Source organism: Callorhinchus milii, unplaced genomic scaffold (assembly GCF_018977255.1).
Source record: "Callorhinchus milii isolate IMCB2004 unplaced genomic scaffold, IMCB_Cmil_1.0 Scaffold10, whole genome shotgun sequence".
In the NCBI taxonomy this organism is placed as follows: Eukaryota; Metazoa; Chordata; class Chondrichthyes; order Chimaeriformes; family Callorhinchidae; genus Callorhinchus; species Callorhinchus milii.
Window position 1 is genome coordinate 5,972,127 of NW_024704751.1, and position 24,769 is coordinate 5,996,895.

Sequence of the window (24,769 nt, forward strand, 5' to 3'; positions counted from 1 at the left end):
TCTCATTGCTCTTTTGTCACCTGCCTGTGAAACTGTGTGTTGAAATTGTGCCTGGATCAATCATTGTGGAGTCATGTAACGCAGTGGTTAGAGCACTCGCCTCACAAGCGAGAGGACCTGAGTTCGATTCCCGAGCAGGACAAAACATTAGGCAAAGTTCCTTACTCCACGCGCTTCTGTTTACCAAGCAGCGGGAAGGAACCCGGTTGTTAGTTGATTGGCAGATCGCTTTCCGGGGGTAATAATCCCTTCTCAAAATAAATAAATACATATAAGAATAATAATAATTTGGTCACTCAATCCATTACTGTTTGTGGGACACTGCTGCGTGCAATTGGCTGCCGCGTTTCGCCCACAAAATATACAGTCATAAACAAGGCAGCCAGAACTCTCCCTTTGTAGCTGGAGGCAGAGAATACAAAAGAAAGGACGTAAAAGTTAATGATGAACTTTATGATGAACAAGATGTTAGTTTGAAGTACCAATTACATGATTGGTTCAGGCCCCTGGGCTTTCGCCTGCAAAATCTGCACCATTGGCTGTAACTCATAGGTTCTCTGGAGGGGAGGACAGGGGAGTCATTTATCTGATGTAAAGTAACTTCTGCAACGCAATATCTCTCTCCAAAATTTGGAGATTTATTCCACCGTCCACCCCACCACCGCCACCAGTTGGAACCAGCATCGTGCTAGAATCTGAATCAACCCCAACCATCGTTTTTTTCCTTGATACCTTGTACTTTGGAGCCCAAATTAGTCATTGACTTCATGGCTGTTTGCCGTATGTTGCTGGGCGTAAATTGGCTGCCGCGTTTGCCTATAAAGCACTGCGCTTTACAGTGGATCCTGTGAAGCGCTTTGAGACGTCCTATATTTATGATGTAAATTAGGATATGAATTTACGTTTATCATATAAATGTAATTTGTCATTTGTTGTTGTTGTTGTCCTCCTGAAGTGAAAGGTGCCATGTCAAATTCAGGGATCCTGACTGTTATTAGTCATCAACGAGAAAATTACAGGAACCTGCCACCGGGGCAGTGATTTGCAATTAACATCGCGCTGTGCTAATAGTGGTCTAAAACTAGACTTTTAACTCGAATGTGGAGTCCTGTGACTCTGTGGTCAGAGCACTCGCCTTGCAAGCGAGACACCTGGGTTCAATTCCCGGCAGGGCGAAACCTTGGCCAAGTTTCCTTACTCCACACGCTTAATAATAATCCCTTCAAAAACTAAAAACAATAATAAATTGGTCATTTTCAATCCACGACTGTTTGTGGGGCACTGCTGTGCGCAATTGGCTGCCGCGTTTTGCCCACAAATATACGGTCAATTCACTTTACAGTCTATTCTGTGAAGCGCTTTGAGACGTCGAGAAGACGTGAAAAGCGCTACATCAAATGCAAGGATTATTATTATATTATTATAAGAAACTGAAAGCAGCTCAATGCACTTCACACGATTTTTACCGTAAAGTGTAGTGACTGTGTACTTTTCAGACATGCGCAGCAATGTCCCCACAAACCACTACGAGACGAGTGACCGATTTTGCCCTGGGGGAATTGTTGGCCGCAAATGTGTGGCACAGATTTGAGTTGCAATTCGTGAAGAGAAGGGACTTTCTCCCGGTGTCCTGGCCAACATCACCTGGCCAACGACCCATCCCCACACCCCGATAAAAATCGGTCACTCGCTTCATGGCGGTTTGCGAAACATAGCTGTGCGCAAATTGGCTGCTGCGCCCACCTACAGAAATACACATGCGCTGCAATTTACAGTAAGTTCCCGTGAAGCGCTTTGAGATATCGTGTCGTGAGGATTAACCTTTTTATTATTATTCAACTTTTCCTTGTTCTGGCAGACAGTGTCACCCAGTATCTTCCTCTCCCCCCACCTCCCCCCCTACAACAATTTGCACTCAGTCGTCCCTCAGTTACGTGACTTGCTTTCGTCTCTGTCGAGTTCTCTCCTGAGTTGCTTGTGGCTATTTTATCAGCTTTCTTCCAGTAAAATCCACCAAAGCTTCACGGCACCAAAGTTGTGCGTGACTCTGTCAGCCCGAGAGCGCTTTGAGGGAAGCATAATTCCTGCAAATTTTAGCAGTAACCTCATTCTGTTCAAACATTATGGTTATTACTAGCCTTGAGGTGCCCATTCACATGGCTCGATAATGAGACCCCAGGGGCCACTAATGACAGTATTGCCTGAGCAAAATGATGTTCCATTATTATCAATCTCCGCACTGTATGTGCAGTGCTCCCACGCTCTGTTGACGCAGTGCTCGCTCGCTCAGATAAGGGTTTATTTCTCAAATCCACGTGGCAGACTCCGTCGGAGAACCAGTCTCTGAGCGCATCCATCCTCTCTTGTAGGTTGAGTGACGGAATAGGCTTCAGCCCGAGGCAACCATAACATGGGCAGATGTTACACAGTTGTAGCTCTGCTTGTGTTTCTTGGTGTGCAGAAGACTGTGAAACCAGATATTGTGTGCAACCAATGTAAAGCATACGGTACCACTTACACTTATACAGCGCCTACCACTTCAGGAGGATGTCTCAAAGTGCTTTGCAGAGTTCGCAGGACCCACCTGAGCTGGAGGAGGGAGGGAGGGTGGAAGAATAGTGGGTTAGCTGAAGAAGGTGGGGGAGAAAGATGACCGAAGAAGCAGTCGAAGAGGTACATCTTGCGGCTGGCTTTGAGTGACGAGGTGAGGTTAAGATGGGATCTGTTGGAGACTTTCACAATTCTGCATGGTTTTGAGAGGATTAAGAATGATAGGTTCGTCCTGCTGGTCAGCGAATTGGAAACGTGCGAGATGGAATAGAGCCGTCACTTCAAGCCTCAGTGAACTAACGCGTTCTGCCAGATTTCCAATCTTTCAGCAACCAGCTCCAATCACAACAAGTAGGACAGCCAATTCTAGACCGATATTGATGATCACTCAAGACTCAAATGTGATTGGAACGATTGATAAAAGGTGACGATGGTGTAATGAGAATCATTGCTGTTTTCTGGTAGACTGACTGTAACTTTGCTGTACAATTACATTCTCGAAGACGTGATAAGGCGCTATATCAAATGCAAGGATTAATATTATTATAGTTCAATAACTCACTGCACCTTAGAGCAAACCCTGTGAATGGCTTTGAGACGTCCTCCAGATGTGAAAGGCACCGAATGTAAGGGTTATTATGTTATAATTATTTTTATTATTATTGTCGTAAATCAACTTGCTAATTAATTGCGGTCAAAATGTATGCCAGGCAACAAATGACTGTGTGTGGCCGAGGGCATGAGTAATATTTCTTTGGCGAGCGGCTTCAATAAGGACAATCTGATAAATGGGCTAATTGCATTCCCGTCAGAGCGAATCCCAATTAACGGACTTCAATGGTGTCTTTTTCACAACCTAAAGTCATTGCGGTAACCCAACTCCCAGCCCGTCACTAATCCGTCACGATTAGTGGACTAATCCCCAGGTCATGGCAGTTAAACGGGCCGTTCAATTTGCATACGGTGAAAGGTTAAAAGTCCTTTTGTTCTCATGGTGTGCACCTTTTTGAATTCCACCCCCCACCCCACCCTCCCACCCCATTTCTTAATAAACGGCTGGATCCTACAGCCATCTGTCAAGTATTTAAAAATCCAATGACGCTGGCAACGCTTAATTTTCCAACATCTGATAACAGTTTGAGTTAATGCTGCAGCCTCTACTGGGTCCATTAATTTTTAAGGTAGATTGCCGCATGTTATTTCTTTCCCCCTGCCTGCTGTTAAGACTTCTTATCTTTGTTCTAGAGAGAAGCTTAATATAGGAATGTGGGCAAGAGAAACCAAAGAGGTATTGATCGGGTAGCATCAGATTAATCCACCGAGATGGACACCGAAACAGAGGCCTCCAGGGTTAGTGCTGGTTACGAGTGAGATCCAGAAGACATTTCCTTACGCAGAGGGTTTGCAAGTAGGCGGAGTGCACGGTGCCAGCAGCCTGGCGAGGCAGAAGCAGAATCGGAATGTTTAAAAAAGGTGATTAAGCGTAACAATTAATGATGCTTTCATTCGGTACAGCAACTGATCACGTCGTCGCAATGTCTCAAATCCCTTCACAGGATTTTGATCATAAAGAGGAGTGACTGTTGTTGTGTGGGACATCGCTGTGCGCAATTGGCTGCCGCGTTCGCCCACAAATATAGCCAATTCACTTTACAGTGTGTTCTGTGAAGCGCTTCGGGACGTCCCCCCGACGTGAAAAGCGCTATATCAAGTACAAGGATTATTATTATGTTGTAGAATCGATTTGCCCACAACCTTCTGACTCAGAGGCAAGAGTGCTGCTAACTGATGGGGTGATGGAACACCGGCAACAAAGAGCGCAAAAATGGGACCAGAATATAGTATACAGAAAAGTTGCCTGAAGATAATAAAATAAAAGGTTTAAATACAAAGAAGCTGAGCGACAAAGCTGCAGCGTGATGATCATCTGATGCATACGCGAGGTGACAAATGGCCTATATAGCCTGACACTTTGCATCTCTCTTTAATCCATCAAGAGGACTCCCTCCCAGTATTATGCGTTCATCAGATTTTTGTTTCACACCAAATAAATTGACCTGTGAGATAGCCTAACCATTGGCCCACAGGGGCTCGCAATTCCACCCGGTCTTACTCTGGAAGCCCGTTTTAAGCTTAAAAGCGTTTCATCCCTCGAACAGCATATTTTCTCTCTCTCTCTCTCTCTTCCTTTCTCCTGCTCCCTCCCCATTAAACACCTCTCTAACAGTTGATGCTTGCATTCTGCCCATCACTGGCACAGGATAAATAAAATGAAAAACAGTGCATAATTGAGTAGAATTCTCAAGTAGTGTCTGCATTTTGAATTCCCTTTTCTGCTTATTTTTAAGTATAAGAACTGCTTCAAAACTGAAACCAAATTTAGGAAACAACTGAAAATTCCCATGCGCTGAGAAGCAAAAGGTAAAAGGAAAAGGGTCCAGGTGGAATTTCTCTCTTTAGATGCAGACCTTTAGGTACTGACTGTTCGGTGCAAATAGAATGAATCAGCATCTCTGCCTCAGTAATAATAATAATAATCCCTGCATTTGATATAGTGCCTTATCACGTCTTTGAGACGTCTCGAAGCGCTTCACAGAATACACTGTAAAGTGAATTGACTGTGTGTTTTGTGGGCGAAACACGGCAGCCAATTGCGCACAGCAGCGTCCCCCAAAGAGTTGTGGAGGACTGGAGTGATCAAATTATTATTATTTATTCATTTATTTTTTAAAAGCGATTTTTACCCCCGGAAAAGTGATCCCCCATTTGGCTAACAACTGGGTTCCTACTTACTGCTAGGTAAACAGAGGTGCGTATGTGGAGTAAGGAATCTTGCCTAAACTTGCCGCGGCCTGCCCACTCGTTAATCGAACTCAGGTCCTCTCACTCGCGTACCAGGGAGTGTTTAATAACGGCAATTCTTAGTGTCTGCCAGAACTGTGCGCACATCTCTCCTCTCCATATTCTCTCCTCCTCTCTCCTCTCCACCTCTTACTCTTACTCTAGCCTGCTGTCCGACTGGCACTGTGTGAGCTCTGATAGCATCCGAGCAAATCAGCTCGAACAAATAGATTAAAGTCAATAATCTGCTGCAGAATCTTGCTGGAAAATCGATGGGTTGTGCCTACTGCTGATTTGAGCTTTTACTTAAGGATAATAATTCCTGAACTATTGGTCCAGTGTAGGATCTTCATTTTTCTCTGCACTAACGAGTTATTTACAGACAGTCCCAGTGATAATGCACACCCTCGGGCACGCAGGATTGTTTTGTTTTCCCCCCCCCACCCACCCCCTCGGCTCAGTCACACTTTGTGAGGATGATGAGAACAGATTTTTCTGTTCCCTCTGGAAGCGATTCTCTGCCTTACGCTTGGTGTCATGCAGGCAGACAGCTTGTAACACTGTACTGTGAATTTTCCACCAGCACCACCACCACGCACCACAAGTCATCTCCTAAGCAGTTATGATTGACACACAAGCAGCTGTTGCGGAGTTGTCACGGGGTCATTTCAGCACTTACTTTGTGCATCAACCCGGCTCAGTGGGTAGCACTCCTGACTCTGAGTCAGAAGATTGTGGGTTCAAACCCCGATCGGGGGACTTGGAATCCCATGGTCTAAGCTGACACGCCAATACAGTGCTGGGGTGTGGGGAGCAGGGGCTGTTGCATTAAGTATCACACCAATGCAGTTCTGGTTGGGGGTGGGTGGGGGGAGAGCATGGCATTGTGAAGGTGTCCTCCTTTGGATGAGACATTCCTAGACTCTATCCTGCATAGAAGGTGCTATATAAGTGCAAGGTGTTGCTGTTGTTGTTTAGCGGTGGTTAAAGCAAGGTCCTGTCTGTGGCAGTTCGGGTGGATGTTGAATAGAGTTGAGATGCAGATCAGCCATGAGCTAATAGAAGAGCGGAACAGGTTTCAGGGGCTGAATGGGTTACTCCTGTCCCTGTGTTCCTGCGGCGCTATTCGAAAAGAGAAGGGACTTTCTAAATATATCTAAAATCATTGAGGTATTGAATACAATGACAAGCGAGTTCTGTTTGAAACTTGAATTAATGTGCTTTGGAGAAGTGTTCTGCATGTATCATTGATGAATGTGTTTTATCGTAGATCTAAGAAATGGAAATTGGAGCCCATTTTTTTCCCGCTTATACATATTTATGGGAATATAATTTCCCATGAAGGAACTCAACTCCCTTTATTTATTCCTAAATTTCATCCACTTTCTATTTTTTTTGCATTGTTACCTGTTGCACAGATGGTTGGGGGCAGATGGGGAGCGGGGTGGAGGGCGAGAGCAGAACACGTGAAAATGGGTGAGCGCAAGGGACTGTGTCAGCAGATTCTCTCCGTGTTAGTCCATTGTTGGGTCTGTGTTTTTTTTAGGAGAGTAGAAAGGGACATTTAGTACACAGTCCAGCGTTCTGCATTGTCGGAGGCTCTTCAACTGCCTTCCTCACTCCCTTCGTCTCGCTCCCTCCCTTCTCATTTTCAGATCTCTGATGAAGACCTTTCTTTTCGACCGCGCCTTTGGTCACTTTCCCCACCTCCCCCTCCCCTTGGCTCGGTCCCGGGATCCATTACTGTAAAGCGCTCTGAAACGCCGTCCGACGTGGAGGGCGCTATATAAATCCAAGTTGTTGTTGATGTTGTTGTTGTGACGTTAAATCGAGGTCCCATTCCTGTTCAGTCGGATGTTATAGATCCTGCCTCAAAAGGAGATGGGAGTTTCTCTCTCCTGCTGTCCTGGCCAACAATCCCCCCCCATCACATAAAATTAGCCATTTACTTCACAGCCGTTTGAGAGACATTGCTGTGTGAAAATCCGTGGCTGTGTATTTCCTTACAAAGTACACAGTCACTACGCTGTACCCAGTTAATCCTGCGAAGTGCTTTAAGACATCTCGACGATGTGATAAGACGTTCTTATCAAAGTGCAAGGATTATTAGTGTCATTAATGAATGGTGTAATGATTGTTAGCAACCACCTGAAGAGACAGACAGGATCTCGGTCTGAAAGACGGCACCTCTGACAGCGAGGCCGACTCCCACAGCACCCCCTGTGAGCTCCATGTCCCGCTGTTGTGGGGACGATGGGGCGGGGGCTGGGCGGAGGGTTGGCTTGAACCTACAAACTTCTAGACCAGAGGCGTGGGTGCAAACAACTCCCGTACCAGTCGCTTTCGGTGAAAAATAGAAGAATAATTCAATTTGAACCACTCTCGTTATTTCCTCCATGAGTGCACACATTGCGCAAAGTAATATTTCAAGACGTGAAATTTTTCATTTTCCGGCCAAGGTCAATTGCTAGTTTCTCACTGTGGGAGGCAATTTGGATGAGAGCGAATTGTAGATCAAAAGTTCCGCACCCAATTTATTATTTATACCCTCTGCTTAAGTACATTTCGGATTAAGTGCGTAAGAAAAGGTTATATAATATAAAATGGTTTTTACGCTTTGTCATTCTGAGCTCGTTTTCTCAACTTTCCGATTAAATGTGGCAGTCTAGCGGTGATTGATAGTCCTCATACTAGATACAGCACCTTTCACGTCGGGAGGATGTCTCAAAGCGCTTCACAGGATTTACTGTAAAGTGCAGTGACTGTGTGCTTTTGTTGGCTGATGTCTGGGGAGATGTGAATGGTCGGAGGCACCGTCCTTCGGATGAGACATTAAACCGAAGTCTTGTCTAACAACAACCACAAAATTACATTTGTATCGCGCCTTTCACGTCGGGAGGACGTCCCAAGGCGCTGGACAGTCAGTGTTTCGGACCCCAGCTGGGGGTCGGGATCGGGGAGGGTGGAGGGCGTTGGGTGGGGGGGAAAGCAGGTGATCGAAAGCACGGTCGAAGAAGGAGGGTCTTGAGATAGGTCTTGAAGGAAGCAAGGGAGCGGGCGAGGCGGAGGGAGTGCTTTAGGTGGACATTAAAGACCACAGCGCTGTTGGAAAGGAAAGATGGAGGGATGGAGGGACGTGACTGAAGGCAAAAAAAAATGCCTGGTGGGGTGGGGTGGGGTGGAGGGGGGGAAAATTGCTTTACTTGGCAGCAAATTCCGTCACTTTATACTGCTTTAAACAAAAACTCCCTCCACACTCTCAGATCATGTGTCGTTCCCCCTGTAGTTTCCACCCCGCCCACCTCCCCCCCCGAGGAAGCGAGCTCTTATTTACTAAGGGGATTGACCCAGTGGGCTGCCGCTTGTGCCGAGCAAATTGTAAAGCAAGATTTTTCTCTGTGCTGTCAGCGGTTTCCCCCTGGATAACCAGAACCGTGCTTACAACCATTTGCCCGCAGCTACTGAATCAGGCTCCTGTTATCCTGAGTCTCGTAAGAGCTTGTTAACTGCAGGCAAATGAATTGTCTACCCCGCTGGAAAGCCAGACATTTAACCTGCATCTGTTGGCGAGCTCTCCCCTGCCTCCCGCGTTTTATTTATATATATATATATATATATATATTCCAACTCTCCACCTCCCCACCCGTTGAAACGACAGACTGAGGTCTTTTCCCACCAGCTGTGCTGTGCAAATACCCCTGAGGCAGCTATCAAAAGGGGGTAAAATAGCAGTAATAATAATAATAATCCGTGCATTTGATGCAGAGCCTTTCACGTCGGCAGGACAATGACAATAACAAGCGCAAATTGCATTCGTACGGCACCTTTCACGTCAGCAGGACATCCCAAGGCGCTCGATAGCCGAAGGGTTTGCATCCCCGGGGATGGAGGGGTGGGGGTTGACTGATGGAGGGGAGGGGTGGGGGTTGACTGAGAGTGGGGTGAAGGGCTGAAGGGGCGGTGGGGTTTGCATCCAAGCCAAGGTCCCGTGAGCAAGTGAACAACCACAAAACCAACGTTAATAATAAGGAATAATAATAATTTTATACAGCGCCTTATCACATCGTTGAGCTGTCTCAAAGCGCTTCACAGGATACACTGTAAAGTGAATTGGCTGTGTATTTTGCGAGCGAAACATTGACAAGCGAGAGGCGGATTTCCAACAGGTTGCGGTTCACTGATCCGTTTGCAAAGCCGTGCGGGGATGTGAGTGCAGGTGTACCTTGATGCCTTTCAGCCCGGGCCAACTAAGTTCATTTATTTACTGGTTTGTTCATTTTTTTTGTGCCTATTAATGAAATTTCTCTGCGCGATCAAAGCAAAGCCTTTTATCCTGAATTGGCAAAGAGGAAAGAGAGATGGCAAGTGTTCAGCGATGAGTTGGGAGCAGGTGGGGATGAGAGTTAATTGGCCTTCATCATTTCCTTCCCCTCACACGCTTCACGGCTGGATTATTCCAGCCACACAGCAATGATATTTAAACTGGTGATTTGGACTCCACTCCCACCCCATCCCACCTCCCAACCCCCTCCCCACCGTCCAAACTTCCTACTAGGCCTGGTTCTTGACACCTCCCAAATGAACATCATGTGTGTCAGCCTGGCTCAGCCGGTAGCACTCTCGCCTCTGAGTCAGAAGGTTGTGGGTTCAAGCCTCAAGTCAAGACTTGGAATCACATAGTCTGAGATGACGCCCCAATGCAGCAGTGGGGTGGGAGGTGTTAGGGCAGGGGGTGTTGGGCTGTCGGAGGTGGCGGCCTTCAGATGAGAGCTGTTCGGGTGGATGTTAAAGATCCCATGGCACTGTTCGAAAAGATAAGGGACTTTCTCCCTGTGTCTTGGCCAACAATCCCCCAAATAAAAATAATTGGTAACTTGCGACTCCTCCCTGCCCCCCCCCCCATCCCACCCCAGACACAAGCATTGCACTTGAGAAAGATGCAGGTTTTCAGTGATAAAATCTCACTCCAATGGTAACTTAACAAAAGTCGCTTCATTTGCTGGGAAGTGGAATCCCACCCATTTGTATCCTTCGATGAAATTAAGAATTGCGATTATTCTCCAAGATTGATGATCAAGCTCATTCCTCGCTGCCTGAAACACTGTCCCACGTAATACATCACCGTATGTCCAACCCATCAAGAATGATCGTCCCAGCAAGGCCTGTCCCAGAACAGCAACGGAGCCAAATTAAAAAGATCGGTCATTTTCATGTGGAGTGTTTCTGTGGCAAAATCCAGAAGAAACAAAAAGGACCAGATTAGTCTAGTGGCTGTGTGCCGTGTTCTCAAATTCCACACTTTGTTCCAAATCTTGCTTGACCGTTCGTCCGTTGGAAATGGGTGAAATTTTACTTGCGCCCTTTGTGGACCCGCACTCCCTCCGCCTCGCCCCCTCCCTCGCCTCCTTTGAGGTCCGTCTCGCGACCTCTCTCTTTGACCGTGCTTTCGACCACACTCCGAACCTCCGCACCCCCTACCTTTCAAACCTCTTGATTGGTAACTGCCCAGCACCTTGGGAGATTCCTCCGACGTCAAAGACGCTACCTAAATGAGATTTGCTGCTGTTATTGCTGTTGCTGTGGTCCCATGCGGATTCACGCAATAACAGGGACTCGCTGAGCACCTGATAACTCCCTCTGACAATCGGGCTTCAGGGCTCAACACCTAAAATGCACTGTCTCTTGCACAGCGGGCTAGCCTCGTCCTTCACACATTGCGTTTCGGAAAGCTGCCCAACAGCCCATTGACAGATGTTGTCTCCTCACGCTGCACAAAGGATGTGAATATTTGACATTTCTTTTGAAAACAGAAGCTAATCAGCGTCAGATTAACCCTGAGCATCCAGTACCGACCGAGTCAAATTGGCAGCGGGGTTGTCCGAGTGGGTATATTTAAATAGCTAGAGGCAGCAGCCGCCACATGGTTTCCAGTGTCTGTCTGTTTGCCAATCTGGCACCTTCTCTTGTTATCATGCTCTGCGGTGCCTTTGTTTGTTTGTCTGTTTGTTTGGGAGGCTGGTCCTTGTCGCTCGTCGTGGGGCAGTGATTAATGGAAAATTGTCTCACCCCCCCACACCCCACCCCCCTCCCCGGTAGCTAGCCTGCTGTGTAGGGTTTTGCTACAGAGCCGCGTGATGAATGTACAGCCTCCCAGCCGCCTAACGATTAAGAAGGATGGCTTGGCTTTATTGCATGTCGGTCTCGGTTGCTTTCGCCATTATTCAACTGGCTATCGTAGTCGCACACGGCTCCTCTCCTACTTGGGAAAGCCTGACAAATGCTCTGCGGACTTCAGATAACACCCAAAATGCCGGTCGTTCCAGGCGGGATGAATCACTCGCTCTCACGTCTCAGGCGTTGCTTGTTTGTCGAAGGAAAGAGCGACGTAACGGGTCTGGAGAGGGGAGGAAGGGAGACAAGCCCCCTCCCCCCACCCCCAACCCCCCCACCCCCCTCCCCCCCCCACAAAAGAGATTATACATTTTAATTTTGAGATTTTAAAGTCCTTCAAGGCCCATCTCAAGATCTTCCTCTTCGACTGCGCCTTCGGTCGCACACCCACCCCCACCCTCCCTGCCCTCCACCCCTGATCCCAACCTGCAGCTCTGGTGAACATCGTTGACTGTCCAGCGCCTCAGGATTTCCCCCCCGGCCGTGAAAGACGCCGTGTAGATGTAAGCTGTTGTTGTTTCTGAGACAGCCAAGCAAAGAGCCGTCAATTCAGTGTCGATCAACATCTAGAATTCCGAATGGTGGATGGTTCGCGACGATTAAAGTATCATCTTGCTAATCTCCTCTGAAAGGAGATCCTATTAGAAAGTCATACAACCCAGCAGGGTAACTTATAAGTCTGGTTGTTCCATTATAACCTAACCCCGCTCAGTCCAACAGTCGGACACGATACTCCAAGCTCCAGAGTGCTGCACCTGGAGGGAGTCCTGGCGTTCTGAATACCGTGACGTAAATGTCTCGAAGCGCTTCACAGGATTTACTGCCAAGTGTAGTGCCTGTGTATTTTTGTAGGCGAACCCAACAGCCAATTTGCACACAGCAATGTTCCACAAACCGCCGCGAGGTGATGAGGTGACCGATCAACTTTATTTAGGGGATCGTCGTGGCCGGGGACACGCAGGAGGGGAAAAACTCCCTCTCTTTTCGAATAGTGATCTTTAACGTCTACCTGATCAGGCACAAATGGAACCTGGGTTTAACGTCTCATATGGCGCCAACGATATCAAAGCATTCATCCCTCCCCCTCCGGCCCCCCACCCCCCCCCCACCCCAGCACTGTGCTGACGCATGAGCTTAGACTGTGCAAATACAAAGCACCGAAAGTGCTTTCTTATGCAGCAGCGAGTAGTCTATCAACTGAGCCAGGCTGCCACATTGCAACACGCTCTAAAAAAAAGAAAAAATTAATAATTATTGCATTGTTCTCTTCCCACCACCACCCCCCTTCACCCCCGCTGGCTTTTTATCCACAAGCCCTAGATATTGGCGTGTTCACATATAAGAACAATCAGAACTTCCTCAAACCAATTTCTGAGCAATGACCCTTTTTGTCCATTAGCTTTAATGTGATTGAGAAAAGCAAGTTGCGGTGACTGAACACGACTGAGCTTACTTATATGCTGCCTCATTGAGACTGGGAGTCTTCTATTTTGCTAAGGGCACATTAAATTTACAGAACTAATGATGCGTCAGTTAATTTTTCAGCGCTTTTAATTTGTTTTTCGGTTCCTCCTCCTCCTCCTCCTCTCTTGTCCTTCCCCGTCCACCCACCGCTACCTTTCGAACGATTAACATAGCAATGGAATTATCCCGAGATAATTCTTGCATTTGATATAGCGCCTCATCGCGTCTTCGAGGCGTCTTAAAGCGCTTCACAGAATATACAGTGAAGTGAATTGACTGTATATTTTGCAGGCGAAACCTGGCAATCAATTGCTCACAGAGGTGTCCCACAAACAGTTATACATTGAGTGACCGTAATATTATTATTTATTTTTCTCTTTGAAGGGATTATTGCTCCCTGAAAAGTGATCCGCCCATCGACTGATAACCGGTTTCCTACATACTGCTAGGTAAACAGAGGCGTGCGGAGTAAGGAAACTTGCCTAACCTTTGGCCCTGCCCGGGAATCAAACCCAGATCCTCTCGCTTGCGAGGCAAGTGCTTTAATCACTACCCCACAGGACTCCACAATAATGATAATAATAATATACAGTAACAATGATAATCCGTACATTTGTTACAGTGGCTTTCACATCACACTGAACAACACTAAAGACACGAGCCCAGTGGCTACTTTCCCCACAAAAGACTGTCTGAGAGCACAATTTCTTTTGACTTTAAGGACGGGGGCTAGATATTGCGCAGAGAACCATCAAGCTAGTAAGTGCACTGCTAAATTATTGAACGCATTCAGGCAGGAGAGCTAAACCACTATGAAAGGGACAAACTGAATCTCCTGTCCTCTTTGGCAGATCATCTTCCTTGGCCCTTGAAAGCCCTGGTATTATACTCTATTTGCATTGAGCGCTGCTATCCAACCCGACCAGATTGTATCTCTGGAACAGAAAGCTCTGACATTTCATTTGTCTAAAAGACGGTCATATATCAGGACCACCAGTGGAACGCTCGTCAGAGGAATGGAATCAGACTTCAGGCTCTTTAGGAGCACCTGCTGGAACAAGCCTTAGATCTCTTCTAATAACAGGGCATATTATTTCTGCTCTTTGAAAACTTGGGAGTCAAATGGCAAAGAGCTGGCGGACCACAAAACTGGCTTGAGACCAAAGGAGCTTTTGATATTCATGTGGAGGCTTGTTAGTGTGTTGTTTGTTTAGCGTGCACTGGACTAAATTGTCCCCTTTCAATTTCCCCGGTTCATTTCTTTTATTGTACCTTCCCCTCTTTCCCCCCACCCCTCCCTCACCTCACCAGTTGAAGGTTTTTGACGCCCTGTTCCTTTGGAGGGTTTATTTTAAAAATACTGAGTGCATCAAGTCCCTGTGTAGAGATTAGGCTGGGCACTTTCTGTCTTCTTAATGAATAAATAATCTTTACGCTTGATCCAGTGCCTGTAATGTTGAAACGTCTTAAGGCACTTTACATAAACCTCCGAACTAGTTCACTCCCAGCCCAGGCTCTTGAGTCAAGCAGACACTTTCCTTGAATGCACTCTTGACAGCACGTCCAGATCGGGACATGGGTTCAGGGTTGCAAGGCAAGGGCAATTTCAGGGCAGACATGTTCTTAACCAGAGGGTAAATCACACTCACAAAATACAGCCAGTGCTCTGCCTGCTAGGTCCTCGTGGAGCGCCTTGAGACAGCCTCACGGCACGTTGCTATTGACGATGTGGATTACAAAGAGAGCCCTCGCTGACGGCCAAAATTCTGCTGTCTTTAGCAGCTGTTGAGAGTCCTAAGCGAGAGGAGTTTGGGCACAGCTCAATGCAGTTTGTTAGTGGATACAGACCCGCAGGACACCAAAAGCTTGCTGGCCACAGTGCGCGGCTAATTACTAACCTCGCTGCAAGTCACTTGGTGTCAGGAATGATCAGACCCACTGATGCATCTCTTTCGAGACTGAATCAACTCCCCCTCGCCCCCCCCACACCCCACACTGCACCTTACACTCTTCAGCCACCACCCCCCACCACCCCCCACCCCCCAGACTCAGGTACCCAACTTTCAGAGTAAATTTCCAACACTTTACGCCAGATTCCAAGCACACAGTCACTACACTTTACAGTAAGACACTGTGAAGCGCTTCGGGACTTCTCAAAATAACGGCAACAGCTTGCATTTATATAGCGCAGCAATGCTGGTAAGGTGCTGTATCAATTTTGTAAGTATTATTATTCGTGACAGTTTATGGCAGATTCTATGCGTTTATCTCTGTCGTGACGCGTGTGACAATTATTACAATTTGTCACCATTTGTTAGGAAATGTCATATAGTACTCACCCCGTCCCCGTCCCCTCCTCCTCTCCCCACCACTGTCTCCTGTGAGTTTTCTTAACCTTGCGGCTTATGGATCATTTTCCGGGTGGGGGTGGGGTGGGCGGGGGAGTTTCTTTCTTTAGCCGATGTGCAAAATCACTCTGTTTCCTGTGAATTAACAACATTCAGTGATTTCAGTCCACATCTCCAAAGCCATCAGCACTGCTATTATCCGTTTCCAACGAGGCAGAACCTGCTACAGAAACCAGCTGAACAAGGGAACCTTTATGCTTCTTTGCTTGTCGCAGCTTTAAATGAACTGGCAATTACATTAGGACCAAATTATTAGTATTATTTCTTTTTTTGAAGGGATTATTAACCCACCCCCGGAAAAGCAATCCGACAAATCGACTGTCAATTGAGATCGTACTTACTGCTGGGTAAACAGAGATGTATGAAGTCAGGAAACTTAGCTAAGGTTTCGCCCCGGCCAACCGGGAATCAAACCCGGGTCCTCTCACTTGCGAGGAGAGCACTCTCACCAATACTCTACAGGACCCCTTACCCCTATAGCGGTAGCTTGCACAGTGTGCAGTAACAGACCAGTTTGCCTCTCCCGAGATCCTGGACATGCTCCAAACGCTTCCTGACAAATGCAGGCAATAAATTGTCTTGCATCGCACACATAACTCACTTTTGAAAGGGTGCCTCGGTTGAAAAAAAAGCCCATCTGTCAACATTGCACAGGATGTTTCTCCCGACTGCTGCTCTGATGCCGTTCGCAACGTGCGGCTTTGTGAAAGCGCTTCGCAGGATTTGCCATGAGGTGTAGTGACTTGTGGCGGCAGCCTGTTTCCGCACGCGGAAAAATCCCGCCATCAGTCTCGAAGTGATCATAACAATGATGATCGTGACAGTCTTCGCATTTGATATAGTGCTTATCGCGCCGTTGAGGCGTCTCGAAGCGAAATGCGGCATTTAACGATTTATTAATTGAATAATTAAATGACTGACTTTATTTGAAGCAACTCCGTTGCGGTACTCCCTGCTCTTCTGAAACAGCGCTGCGAGATCTTTAACGTCCACCTGAACAGACACAGACGCAGGACGTTCAAAAGGACTTTCAAAAGGATGTCGTCTCCGACAATGAAGCGCTTCCCACCCCCCCCAACACGGCCCCACTCTGCTTTTTAATAGCAAATTATAGAATTTCAATGAGGAAGGAGGTATCACTGAAGGAGGGGGGGGGGGGGGGTGTGGGTGTTGCAGAGGTTCTGTGCTGGAAGGCTTGTCCCTCTCTGTTTTGCGGGGGGATTAATGAAGTGATGGTAATGGGCTTTCAGCGATTGGTGTTAAGACAACTCACAGTCGGGGGCTGCTTGCAACGGAGATGGGTCGAAATGGGCTATCGCATTTGGCTCTGAAAGACATAAGGACTTGTTGAGGATTTATAACGAATGCACCGGTTGTTAGAACATCTCCAGAGAACATCGTTTTAAGCGACGATCCTTATCAGGGAGATGATTTTTCTTTCCCCGTCCCAAATGAACTGAAAAGCAATTTCTGCTTGCGTTAACGTCCGTCTGGTAATCTACCGTTTTATGAGACCTACGCAGCACTCATAAAAGTATTCATTAAAACAAAAGTAGTGTTATCCGGAGCTCTGACACATTAAAGACAGGAAGCGCTTTAAAAAGTGGGTGGAGGTTTCCCAACCTACTTGTAGGAGCCAGAGAGATAGAACGGCTGAAATCCAACCTTTTGGGTAATTAAGGAAGCTTTACACCATGTTCCTCATAATAATGAATTAATCCGCGGTCTCAATTGGTGACAGATTGGGTTCAGTTGGCAACACAATGAGCGCTCCTGGAGTTTGTGAAGACTTCCCAGAACACGAGTGACTGCTTGCCAGAGAGACGCTTTCTTCTCTGCTTTCATCTGTTCCCCTGCGTTTAGAGCCTGGTGGTGAGGGTGGGGGGGGGGGGGTTTAAGGGCTTATGCGGTCGTTGCCTTTTTGTTTTTGCTCCTGAGGTTTGAGATGTCCCCCCCCCCCCCCGACGTGAAAGGCTCCGTGTGAAAATGCAAAGAGATTGTACAGTAAAACTCCTGACAACGCGACGCTGGCTTGACCTGTCACTACCACTGAAGTCATCGTGCGGACAATATTCCCAGCCGCTTTATGTAATTTATACACACGCTCAACTGGCCGCTCCCGATAGCTCATCACTGGGCCCTTTTCCCTTGGAGTGATGAGTGACGAGGAGTACATTGTAAGGAATATTGCCCCCGATAACGTGACTGACTGATCATCGCTCTTTGTCCCATCTCGCTTACTTGCAGACCAGCTGAACGGGGAGATCAATGCTGTGAGTGGCAAAGGCATGGGGATGGAGACGGGGCTGGAGACGGAGATTGGACCTACGGTTGCCACGACGACCAGCGACCTGGAGGCCCGCTCTGTCAGCACGGCGCCCGCCCTGAGCATCAACAACCACCACCTGCTGCTGGAAGAGATCCTTCACGAGTCCCTGCTGAAGAAGGATTACCTCGGGCAGGAGGGCTACTTCGCCGGAAGCCTGGGAGCCAACGTGGCGCCGACGGGGCCCGTCTCCGATTCCCGTGATCCTTCGGTGACCCAGGTGGTCACCGAGGACCCGCCATTTTTCCCCGAGGTGGCCACAACGACCACGGTGGCTCCCACCACCACCACGCTGGTTTCCATGGTGACGGACGCCATTCCCTTGGCCGATTTCGAGGGAGCGGCGCACACCGGAGCCGCGAGATTGCCCGTCACCACCGACTCCCTGACCACGGCCGGCGGGTCGCAGGCCCCCGAGACCGCCTTCCACAACAGCAACACCGCCTTGGCCCGCACCGAGCCTGGCACCAAGCTCCCGGTCACCAAGACTGGCACCCGCGGCAACCCCGACCCGCAGGTGGCCACCACCGCCCTGGCTGACCACGCCCCCACCCCCGGCGCCACCGTAACGACGGCCGGCACGGCGGGAATGCTGCAAATGCAGGGGCCTGGCACGGGCCGCGCTGACACGTCGCCCCCGGAAACGACGATGGCGGCGGCGTTTGCCGTTGAAGCCGACGAGGAGACCACCACCACCACCATCATCACCACCACCATCATCACCACCGTGCAGACTCCAGGTAACAACCACAGCAAATTAAGGCTTGTAAAGCGCCTTTCACGTCAGGAGGACGTGTCTGCCGACACACGGCTGCTTGGCGACGTGGGGGCTGGGGGGGGGAAGGGGGGTAGGAACTAAGTGTCAAGGTTTAAACTGTGTGTCCCCCAAACAGTCGTGGATTGAGTGACCGCTCGCTTGCGCCGACCACTAACTCACATCGTAGCTCCACTCCACTGAAGCAAACATGTGCACCTCTAGAGTCCTCGCTTTCGGGCGAAAAACAGCCGGTCGTGATGGTAGTGAGTCACTTTGTGGCGCAATTGAACCCGTTTCCCAGCACCAGTTATCAAGGATTTGGGAAAATGTTGGCTGAACAATCTCTGCAGTGGAAATGGCCGTTGTTAACACCAACTGAATTATTTGAGAGAGTGCCACTGCTGTGTGATGGTGTTGGCGGCAGATGAATTAAAATAATGGCCCTTTCCTACAAACAGCCAGAGGAAGTCTCTTCCAATCGGGTTTGCTTCAAAGTCTCATCTGTTTTTCACTTTATTACACTGCAATTTGTTCCTTGTACGCTGCAATTTATCCTGACCCTAACGATGTATGTGGGAGGTAAAGGCCTCATTTGCGAATATTGTGCAGAGATCCGAAGGAAGACAGGCTCTGAATGCTAGCTTTTGAGTAGGTGCCTGGGTCAGGGAAAAGAAGCGCATGTAACAACAGAGATTTATCTCTCATTGTAATAATAATGATAATATTTGTTTAAAAATTTGGGTGACTCAATCAGCGACTGTTCGCAAGGCACTGCTGTCCTCAATCGGCTGACAAAATACACAGCCTATCCGTTTTACCGTATATTCTGTGAAGCGCTTTGAGGCCTCTCAATGGCGTGATGAGGCGCTATATCAAATGCAAGGATTATGATTAATATTATAACCTCGCACTGTCTTTAAATATAAGCCCTTGCGTGTGATTCAGCGCCTGTCACGTCAAGACACCTCTGAAGCGCTTCTCTTGGATTGCTGAACAGTGGAGTGACTGTGCTTTGCCGGCCGACCGCAAGTGCAACATCGAATACCCTTTGAGGGCTTTGTTTGGGTGTAGCTGACGAGAGGATTCAGATGTAGCTGCAATGTGCACAGGGTCGTTAAGCGAGTCAATGGATGGCACGTGACAATGTCAATCATTTCAGGAGACAGGAGTACATTGGGGGATGGTGGATTGGCAGAATGGGGTGAAGGGACAACCTAGTGGAATATTTTTGTTCAAATAGTCAGGTTGTCTAAACGTTTTTCTCAGTTTTTGACACATAACGCGTTTCGTTTCCAATCCGTTGTGAATTCGGTGAAGCCAATTAAAATTCCCCTTAGCTGCAATTTTTCAACCATTTTTAATTCCCCAACACCCCTCCACATTTAAAAGGATTCGTTCCAAGTATTTGTGTGCGAGCGTGTGTATGTGCATGTGTTCGTGAGTGTGTCAGAGAGAGGGGTGCGGAACATTTTAATGCAACTGATCATTTATTTAAAAGAAAAAGAAATTGACCTGAAGGCAAACAAGAAAACATAATCGTTGAGTTCAAATATCTTAACTTCTTCTTCCAGCCTCGGTTTCTCTAAACGGTTAAGAAGCTCACAGAACGAGAAACCAGGGCGAGCCGACAGAATAAATCTCTGAACTTGGATTAACTGCCTTTTATGAATTCCGCATAATATTATCCCGGGGTTAAAACTGCAGAGGTCAAGGCTGCTTTCAATCCGAAATGTCTGTTTAGCTGATGCCACAATGCCCCGGGGGTTGGGGTTTTGGGGGGGAGTTTGTATTATCGCATGTGCAGTCCTTCAGGTGAGACGATAAAACCCAGGTTGAATGCCCTACGAGCATTTTTCAAACAAAGAGACAAAGAAGGATGTTCCTCCCCAACAATCCTCTGGTCGAACTTGATCGTTTGTGTGGGAGTCTCCCTCCCGAGTACCCTTCACCGTGTGTAAATCCCGCGAAGGTCTCCAAGTGCTTCACAAAGTTGCTGCAAAGTGTAGTGACTGTGCATTTGAAGACCAACGTGGCAGCCAATTTGGCCTTGGGTTTCCTGGAAGGCTGGCATTCGATGTTATGGGGTGGCTTCTTGGATTCTCCGATGGGATTTTTTTCCTCCTCGAGTTTTATGAGTGGGGGGTGGGTGGGGAGGGGTTTGGGGGGGGAGAGAGGCAATAAGCTGCGGACTCGAAACAGCCTGACCCCAGGGCAGATTTGTCTCAGCGAGGGTCACACACCAGCAAATCAATTGCAGTCAGTGGGGATCAGGTTCTTTATTGATCCGCAAAGCAAACTCTTGCCGAGGACTCAACTCTCTGCAAAAAAGAATAAAATGGGATCAAGGGAGAGCTCGGCCGATGCCTTTCGCAGAGTTTGTTACATCATTTGCCTGTTTTCCTTCACAGTCCCTTGCAGTTTAAATTTCACGGACCAGGAGGGTCACATTGAGTCGCCAGAATACCCCAGTCACCTGCTCTACACCAATCTGGATTGTACCTACAGCATCATCGTCTACACAGGCTACGGAGTGGAGCTTCAGGTCAGTGCCTTGCGATATCCTGTGTTTGCTCAGTTTGTAAGAGAAACTACCTGACCAGCTCACTGTTCCAGGCTGAGGTTCCAGCGCAGTGCTGGGGGGGGTAGTTGGGGTGGGGGTTGGGAGGGTTCGGGACGTGCTGCATCGTTGGAGGTGCCATCTGTTGGACGAAACCGAGCTCCCTGTCTGTTCACCTGTTGGGGTGGACATTATAAATCATGCAGTGCTTTGCAAAATTTCTGTAGTCACTGTGCGTTTGAAGGCAAACGTGGCAGCCGGTTTGTCCTTGGACGTCCTGGGAGGCTGGCATCTGGTACTTTTGCCCGTTTCAGATTCTCCTGCGTTTTCCCCTAACACGTTTCCCGAGTGCAATAAGCCACGGACGTCAAAACTCCAGGGCTATTCGAAAGAAGGAAGCTTCTCTCTCCTGGTGTCCCAGCTGACAATTCTCCCCCTCCACCACCCCCGCTCCCCCTCCCCCCACCCCGCCCCCTCCAACAAAATCGTCCGCTCCACGCAAATTGGCTGATGCTTGCCTGCCTACAAAATACACAGTCTCTGCACTTCACAGTAAAAACTTGTGAAACGCTTTGAAATGCTTCAATGCCGTGCTAAGGCGCTGTATCAAACGCGAGGATTAGAATTAGATTACGACTTGTCTGTGGTTACGCACAGTTTTTGCACAAAAAAATCAGTGTTCTCATCAGTATTCAGCGCTGAATCCCAAACTCTCTTCAGTGAAGAGGATTAATTAATCTTTCCTGCGGACGCCCCACATAGGCTATAAAAGTTGAATATATAATGAACAAATCTCTCGGCAATTAAAAGGGGGCCTCCAGAGTAGAGGCAAGCACTTCAAATTAGAAATAACAAGAGTAATAATCCTTACATTTGATTCAGCGTCTTTTATTAGGTTGGCGCTAAAGGGAGTGCGTGAGGCTGGGGTGGGGGTGGGGGGGTGGTTATGGCTGAAAGCGCAGTCAAAGAAATATGTCTTCAGTTGGGCTTTGAACATGAGGAGGGAGGAGGGAACCTAGTAACACGGGAACACAACACGTTTCGCCCTTTAAATACAAAGTGTTTTACCATGAAGCGCTTTGAGACAAATCAGCGACTTGATAAGATGCTATATCTGATCCAAGGATTATTATTATAGGAACAGGAGGGGCCATTCAGCCCATCGAACCTGTTCCGCCATTCTACTAGATCATGGCTGATCTGGACCGCAAGTCCATTTATCCACCTTTGCTCCATATCCCTTGATACAGGGTAGTCTTAAGGTGGGACTTAAAGACAGGGAGGGAGGTGGGGTGGGTGGGGTAGAGGAAAGGACAGCCAGTTTGCAGCGAGAGCTAAACGCAGTGTGCGGAGAGGTGTTGACTGGGGCAGAAGGTGAAACTGGAACGAGACTTTCAACCGGGCAAATTGAGATGAGGTGCCCAGCGTCTGTGTTGTTGGAAACTCGGCTGTTTGTTTGTGGGGAGGTTTGTGAGCAGCTCCTGCTCACGCTCAAAATAACTCTCGACAGATTGCAGACGCCAGCAGCTGTGACAGATCACGGCTCCGGCAAGATATGGCTTACGTGACATTTAACCAAATCTCTCTTACCTGCGTGTAAATGGGTCACGCAACAACGCAGCAGTGCAACAAGGAGCCTCGGAGGTTTTGTTCCGTTTCTTTGCACAGATAAAATGCCACTAAGAATCATTTACACATCGCAGTCCCTTTTGTTGAGATATTCTGGAGATCATAGCACTGTGAATACTTTCAGTAATCTATTCTGGTTTTCAATGCGAGTCCTCTTAAGGTTATTTGCTGGGGTTTTTTTTTACTACACACACACACACACAGCACAGGACTGCTCTGACTTTGAAAGAGCTGTTTTAAGTATTGTCCTGCTCCCTTCCGAAGGGACTTTAAGCCAACGTCCTACAAGGTATGCATGTGAAAGGCGCCGGTTCAAATGCAAGGGTGGAGGTTGGGAAAATTTATATTGGTGCAGAGCATTGGTTGATGTGAACTTGATATCCTGCTATTCGAAAGGAGAAGGGAGATTCTCTTCCCCGGTATCCAGATAACAACAACAACAAATTACATTTTGTACCATGCCTTTCACGTTGGGAGGACGTCCCAAGGCGCTGGGGCAGTCAGGGATTTGGACTCGAGCTGGAGGTTGGTATCAGGAGGGGTGGAGGGCAGGGAGGGCAAAATCAGTCATTCAATTTTATGTCTATTTTTACATGAGGTTGCTGCACACAAAAGCAGTTGTAAAAGAAAGGTCTCGTGGGAGGGAGGGAGAAGGGGTGAGGGGGGAAAGGAGCGAGGCGGTGGGAACTTTAATTACCTTGAGTGATCATATGCGAGCAGTCTGTAAATTCAAACCATCAGCTGAAAAAATAACATTTCCCCACAAAGCACCCGCACGCCCGTGAAGCGAATCTCCGAACCTGTTTTCCAAAGAGGCACAGTTAAATGGAAATGTCACTTTTTCTCAGGGTTATCTGTCATATTGGCAAGTCAACCAAAATATCTTCCAGCATGATTTGCTGGAGCAGCTTCAACGCATTGGAAGTGAATTGCCTTCACTTCTGATTTACACCTCGGGACACTAATTGCATTATGCCTCGTCAGTGTAAGAAGGTCAATTGCTTATTTATTAGATTTTTTTTTCTAATGACAACCGATTGCCGCCTCCTGTAAATTATCTTTTATTAGGGCAAATGGGGTTCCATTTTAGCAGAGCCATCAGTGATGCTAACAGTTCCGCTTTACGAGCTCGCTCTGCATTAACATCAATGCTTTGCCTGGAGCGAAAAAAAATATTTTTGAATCCACAATCACTTGCATTTCAACGATTTGAGATAAGAAGAATGTTAATAAGAACCCTTGCATCTGATACAGCGCCGCCTTAGCACGTCTACGAGACGGGTCAAAGCAATTCGCAGAATATACCGTGGAGTGAATCGACTGTGTATTTTGCGGGCGAAACGCAACAGCCAGTCTTCCTGGCTCGGTGTCAAACTCTGCCATCGATCAGCTCTCCGAAACCCACACCCTTGCACCCACACCCTTGCGTGCAGGTTCTGGGTAAACGTAAGCCATTGTGAATTTCCGTGGGTCGAAGATTTTCGTGGGCAGATAGGTGACCAATTTGGGGGGTGAAAAGAACACGTGGAATAGGATCTTTTATGAAATCCCATAAGGTATCGACAGAACGGAACGTAGCAGCAGAACGGGCAGATTGTCAGCCTCAGTGTTTCGCAACTTATTTGTTCGACTGGTTTAAAAAAAAATATTTGTGATATGATGTATAATTGGGAACAGTGGGAGACGCAATTTATTCCATGCATGAGGAGCATCTCTTAACTGGTGTGTGTGATGAAGTTGGGCTGTTACTGTGGTACACAGCATTGGTTGTCACTGCCCCCTGTTGTGGATTTTATCAGCGTTCCCGATTTGAGACGAACGAACAGTGTGGTTGAATGCATTTGATTTATTTTCCCCGCGCACGTAAGTGAGAGCGATCGACGCAGGACTTCTGGCTGAGTGAAGTCAATTGCAACGACGACTACAACAACAACTCGCACGTAGGTCGAAAGGGAAGGTCTTAAGGCACGACCTGCATACGGGGAAGGAAGGGCTCAAGGTGGAGGGATAGAGGGAGAGTTCCAGAACTTTGGGGCGTAGTGGCTGAAAGAGCAATTTTAGAAAGA

General features: G+C 47.8%; 1 protein-coding gene across 1 annotated transcript in view; it reads left to right on the plus strand.

Annotated features, from left to right (window-relative positions):
- The window catches only part of sez6b (seizure related 6 homolog b), a 154,397-nt gene that overhangs the window by 58,675 nt on the left and 70,953 nt on the right, over positions 1-24,769 (plus strand). The window contains exons 2-3 of the mRNA XM_042338562.1: positions 17,682-18,500; positions 20,926-21,059. Coding sequence (XP_042194496.1) covers positions 17,682-18,500; positions 20,926-21,059 — 953 coding nt within the window. The remainder of the gene's footprint in view (positions 1-17,681; positions 18,501-20,925; positions 21,060-24,769) is intronic.